We start from the raw sequence: 6,434 nt of genomic DNA on the forward strand, positions 1-6,434 counted from the left end.
AGTAGATAACTCTACAATAATAGCAGGAGATTTTAATACACCACTTTTAATGAAGGAAAGAACAATTAAAAAGAAACTCATCAAAGACACAGAGTAACTAAACAAGAAAGTCAACCAACTGGACCTCATAGGGCTTATACAGAGCACTCAACCCAACAATAGCACAATATACATTCTTTTCCAGTGCACAAAGCAAGCCTCAGTAAATATATAAACATCAAAATACTACAAAGCATCTTTTCGGGTCACAATATTATAAAATTAAAAATGAACACTAGGAAAATGAATGGGGAAAAAATCATATACATGGAAAGTGAACAACACCCTGCTTAAAAGCTACTGTGCAATAGAACAACTAAAAACCGAAATTAAATTAAAAAAAAAAATACTTGAATCAAATGAGAACAAAAACTCAACAAAACCTTTGGGGCACAGCAAAAGCAGTGCTTCAAGGGTAGTTTATAGCAATAAATGCACATATACAAAAAGAATAAAGAACTAACATCAACATATTAATGCAACATCTCCAACAGTTAGAAAAAGCAACAGAGAAATCCTACAGCCACCAGAAGAAACAAAATAATAAAGATTAAAGCAGAAATAAGTGAAGTCAAAAACAGGAAAACAATAGAAAGATGACATGACAAAAAGTTGGTTCTTTGAAAAGATTAATAAAATTGACAAATGATTAGCAAATATAACAAAAGAAAAGGGTAAGTTCTTCATAGTAACAGAACACTGTGAAGAACTGAGGAGTCCTGTACAGGGTCGCTATGGGTTGGAACCAACTCGATGGCACTTAACAACAACATATATATTTACAGCACCATGCTTACTAGTTAGAAAGAAACTTGGAGGAACTGGAGACCGTGGGCCTCAACCACCTTTCAAGTCTGAAGTTAAATTTACTCTGCCCAATTTTCAGCCAAGCAGTAGATAGGTATATGAGGGGAGACAACACTAGTAAGGCGTGCTCACCATGGAGTGGTCAGACATTCAAGATCAAAAGAGTAACATTAATGTAAGGACAAAGTTGAGAACGGATACGAAGGAGGATGGAATGGAAATAGAACTACAGAAAGAAAGTGGGATAACTGTTATTGCATAGAGGGGATTGCAATAGAGATGAAACAAAGTGTGCGATTTGTTGAATGTAAAACTGATGATTTTCTCTGCAAACTTTCACTCAATTCGCAATAAAAAGTTTTTAAAAATCATATGCTTTATTGCAGCGGGCAAATCTGCTGCACAAAACCTCTTTAAAGTGTTCAAGAGCAAAAATATCAGTTTGAGGACTAAGGTGCACCTGACCCAAGCCATGGTATTTTCAATAACCTCACATACATGCGAAAGTTGGACAGTGAATAAAGAAGACAGTAGAATTGATGCATTTGAGTTATGGTTAGGGAATATTGAAAGCACCACGGTCTGCCAGAGAAACAAATAAATCTGTTAGTAAAGGTACAACCAGAATGCTCCTTAGAAGCCAGGCTGGCTAGACTTTGTCTCTCCTATTTCGGACATATTACGATGAGGGACCACTCCCGGGAGAAGGACATCATTCGAAAAAGAGGAAGACCACACACACACACACACACACACACACACAACTAGATGGATTGGCGCAGTGACAGCAGCAATGGGCTCAAGCCTTAACAATGAGGATTGTGCAGGACCCGGCCGCGTTTCATTCTGTTGTGCCTGAAACGACTCCTTGGTACCTAACAACAAAAGCTCCCTGGCGCTGTAGGAGAAACACCCACAAGGTTGGCGATTCAAACACATCAACTGCTCCTTAAAAACCTCCTCGGTATGAGTCAAAGCCACCTGGATGGCACTTAACAACAACAAAAGCTTCCAAAAATGAAAGCCGCATGCACGCCTTTCCTATTTATGTGAATAATTTCTTTTATTGGGAAGTTACTCTGTAAAATTTAACTAGCACTTTACTGCCACTGCCTCTTTAATCGTCACAATCCTATGATGTTGCTGTTGTTGTTGTTGTGAAGTGCCGTCGAGTCGATTCCGACCCATAGCGACCCTGTATAGGGTTTCGAAGGAAGCAGCTGGTGAGCTTGAACAGCCGACCTTGCCGTTCAAACGGCTTTGCAGTATGGTGAATTAACCCACAGCGTCACACCAGAACTCCAATCCTATGATATGGCACTATAATTATCTTCATGTCATAGATAAAGAAATTGGGATTTACAGAAGAAACAAATTGCTCCGGGTCTTGAATCCAGCCTGAGCACTGAATCAACCCAGACTTTAAAGGTCAAATTTCGCTGAGCTCTAGGAATGTCTTCAAAGGTAAACTCTTGAAGAGATGCACGGCATAGGTCCTCCCACACTATAGTCTCTCCCTTCTCCCTCTTCCCTACCTTCACTGCTAGCTCAAAGACGATTTCTCGATATAGATAGAAGAGACCGTAGCGGGCCAGCAACGCTGCGCATGTTCAGCCGCAGAGAGCGATGGGAAAAGGGAGGAGCCTCTGGGGGCGTTCGCATCAGAGGCGCGCAAAGGCTGTGTCGAAGTTCTTTTGAGAAGGCTCACGCGGCGAGATCCCTGAGAGAAATTAGTAAGCCTCCTTGTACGGCTTCGGGATCTGTCTTTATTCCTGTCCAGTCACCCTGCCTTACCGGAGAGGGGCTGAGAGTTTCTTCTGTCGGAGGGAGGCTGAAACGCCGGGGTTGGGCCTGGGTTGTAGGCACGGGGCCTGAGTTCGGACTCCGCCATTAGGTAGTCGGGAACTTGGGGCCAGGCCCAGACCTTGATTGTGTTTTTCGTCCCCTTTAACTTTGCCGGCAGAGAATCGGGACTCCTAACCCTCACGTGCAGGCCTACTGTTATTTCGTCATAACTGGGCTTTCAGCCTTTCGTCTCTGTCTGCGGCCTCCCTTACTTTCCAAAACGTTTCACTCATCTGACCACACCTGTGGCTTTCCATTAAGCAGTGATTTTCTAAACTTAGGTATTTATTTACTTAAATAAATCATAGCATTCCTTTTGCAAATGGAATCATACACGAGATCTGTGAAAGAGATCTAAATAATAAAATAATTCTTAACCATGAATATTTTACATATTTGAAGTTTGATTCTTAATGAATTTGGACTTGAAATTGGGATTATATGACGTATTTATCAATCTCAGTATCACTATTTCAATATATTGTTTTAGTATTGTTAAGTGCCATCGAGACGGTTCTGACCTATAGCGACCCTGTATGGGGTTTCCAAGGAGCAGCTGGTGACCTTGAACCACAGACCTTGCAGTTCAAATGGCTTTGCAGTTTGGCGCATTAACCCACAGCGCCACACCAGGCTGCAAATATCCTGATTTACACAGACTATTTTGCAAAGAGTAATTTTAATTAGGTTTCTGGGAATGTAATCTCAGACGCTTTTAATTAATCTAAAACCGAAGTAGAGAAGTGATTTTCTTGCTTTTAAAGAGTTTAAATCACTAATAATATCTGACGATGGCCTGTATTCCTCATAAATATGTAAGCGAGAAGCTCCAAAATGTGTAACAAGACCTACATTTAGACTTTGTAGCATCAGGATTCCACTTAAACATTTTTACTCTGCCCATTTATTTCTTAGGTTGGAGGGCTAGAGCATTAAAGGAATAAAATACTTGCTCAAATGTTGAATTTGCTTCTAGCAAGTTAGAATTCAAAAGCATCTGCCAATCAAAGTCACATTGTAGTCAGTTGCCCATATACAACAGGATCAGACTGTTGATAATCCACAGGGTTTTCTTTTCATTGGGAATTATTAAAAGTTGATGGCCAGGCCTTTGTTCCTAATCAGTGCCACAGCACCAGGAATTGAATTACCTTCACCCAGATAGCACTAAAAGCTATTTTCTGAAAGTATGTGTAATCACAAGTTAATGCTTTGAGAGTCTCTAAAACCTTAACCTTTGATACTGAGTCCTGGTGTGGCCCTGTAGGGTAAATCGTTGGACAACTAAGTTGTTTGAACTGTAAGGTTGGTGGTTCAAGCTCACCAGCTCCTTGGAAACCCTATACAGGGTCGCTGTGAGTCGGAACTGACTTGACAGCACTTAATAACAAAAACTTAAGCTTTGGTATATAATACAATTAAGTGTATCCCATGTTTTTATTAAGTGTGTGTTTTTTTCATAAATTTGTATTTAAAAAAAAATGTTTGCTGAACTCCAAAAGCACAGTTTGAGAGCTACTGACATAAAAGGATACATTCTAGGTCTTTGGGGTTGTGTTCAGGGACCTTCCTAATCCATGTCTGCTTTTCCAACATTATCTTCAACTATGAACCTCGTATTTTATCTTCAACAATAACCCTGCTCTTTTATTTCCCATATATTTCCCATATAGTTCATGCTGAGGCCTATGCCTGCAATATCCCCCATCAATATTTCTTGTTAGCTGCTATCCAGTCTGCACCAACTCATGATGATCCCATGTACACCAGAATAAAACGGTGCCTAGTCCTGTGTCATCCCCCAATAACTAACATATTTGAGTACTTCATTGTGTTCACTGTGCCAATCCATCTCACCAAGGGTCTTCCTCGTTCTCTTTGGCGCTCTTCACCAAACATAGTGTCCTTCTCCAGTGATGTTTCCAAAGCAAGAGAGACAAGTGTTCTGTTGTGAGCCATAGGCTTTCATTGGCTAATTTTCACAAGTTGATTGCCAGGCCTATTTTCTTAGTCCATGTTATTCTGTCCACTGAAACCTGTATGCCATTAATAAGCCTGTAGACAAATGACATAGCTTCCATCATCCTAGCAACACAAGCCACCACAGTACGACAAACTCATGGGTGTTAAAAATGCCTGCTAGACACTTTCTAAAATCTAACTCAAATTTCACCTTCAAGAAGACTAATTTGATAATCTTTCCCTCCCTCATTTCTGCTTTGTACTGTGTATACAAGTTGCAGTTACACTTTGCTTGGCAGAGCATTATGAGGATCAGGACTACATCCCTTTAATCCCAGAACCCAGGCACTTCACAAATGGTGGCTTCCCATTGTCTACATAATTAGCATGAACATTTTAGTTTGGTTTAAAAGTATTTTCCCTCTTGTCTCCAGCCTTCCTATCAAGCCAGTAAAAGAGCTTGCAGAAAACTAAACTAAATAATACAAACCTATGCAGTGCCCTAGTGTGGCACTGTGGGCTAATACATTGAATTGCAAGGTTGGTTTGAAACGCAAGGTCAGTGGTTCAAGCTCACCAGCCGCTCTGCTCGGAGTCGGAACCAACTCAATGGTATTGAACAACAACATGCAATGTATAATGAATAAAGACGTAGCTATAATGCAAGGAAATAACAGCTTTAATAATGTAATGGGAACTCAAAAAATTAAAATGATTGAAGTTGAGAATGAGAAGACAAATTAGAGAATGCTTTGGAGATGTCCGTTGAGCCTACAAGAATGCCTGAAAATTAGCCAGTACACTGACTCCCAGCTTGAGACATGGTCTTCATTTATGATTTATTTACTATTCTCTTAATCCTCTCCTTGTTGAATGTAGACATAATCATAATTGGTATTGATTCATAAACTAGAAATATACGTTCATTTCCTAATCTTAGTTCAAGATGTTTTCACGGAATGTAGATCTATAATTACTGTTTTTTTGTCTAACGTCAACTAAACCAATAACCATTCGTTTCAAATGTTTCATTTTCGTTTCTTTCAAGGTGAAGTAAAGATACTTTCATAACATTTAAAGTAATAATCATTTTTGAATTTTTATGATTTTTAAAATATTTTTCCCTGTTGTTGTTAGGTTTTGTCATAGTGATGGTTCATAGTTGGTTCAGACTCATAGTGACCCTGTGTACTGTTTCCTGTTGTTAGGTGCCATCATAGTGAGTCAGTTCTGACTCATAGTGACCCTATGCACATCAGAACTAGAGAAACACTGCTTGGTCTTGCACCATCCTCACACTTGTTATGTTTGAGCACATTGCTCCTGCCACTGTGTTAATCCATCTCCTTGGGGGGTCTTCCTCTTTTTCACTGTCCCTCCACTTTATCAAACGTACTGTTCTTCTCCAGGGACTGGTCCTACCTAATAACATGTCCAAAATATGAGAGACAGAATTTCACCATCCTGGCTTCTAAGTTGCATCTGGCTATTATTTCTTCCAATACAGATCTAGTTATTCTTCTGGTAGTGTGTGGTACTTTTAATATTATTCTACAATAGTGGTGGTGGTTATGTGCCGTGGACTCGATTCCGACTCATAGCGACCCTGTACGGGGTTTCTGAGGCTGTAAATCTTTACGGGAGCAGAAAGCCTCATCGTCTCCTGCGGAACAGCTGGTAGTTTCGAACTGCTGACTTTGAAGTTTGCAGCCTGAATCGTAACCACTACATTACCAGAGCATAGCATAATTCAAATGCATCAATTCCTTTACTATCTTCCG

The 6,434-nt window shown here is 40.0% G+C and overlaps 1 protein-coding gene across 1 annotated transcript in view; it reads left to right on the top strand.

Moving 5' to 3' along the window:
- The first annotated feature begins 3,482 nt into the window (after window positions 1-3,482).
- Window positions 3,483-6,434, top strand: part of ZMYM1 (zinc finger, MYM-type 1) — a 40,953-nt gene continuing 38,001 nt past the window's right edge. The window contains exon 1 of the mRNA XM_006867609.1: window positions 3,483-3,506. Within this exon, the coding sequence (XP_006867671.1) occupies window positions 3,483-3,506 (24 nt within the window). The remainder of the gene's footprint in view (window positions 3,507-6,434) is intronic.

This window comes from Chrysochloris asiatica, unplaced genomic scaffold, assembly GCF_000296735.1.
Source record: "Chrysochloris asiatica unplaced genomic scaffold, ChrAsi1.0 scaffold00106, whole genome shotgun sequence".
NCBI classification, from domain to species: domain Eukaryota; kingdom Metazoa; phylum Chordata; class Mammalia; order Afrosoricida; family Chrysochloridae; genus Chrysochloris; species Chrysochloris asiatica.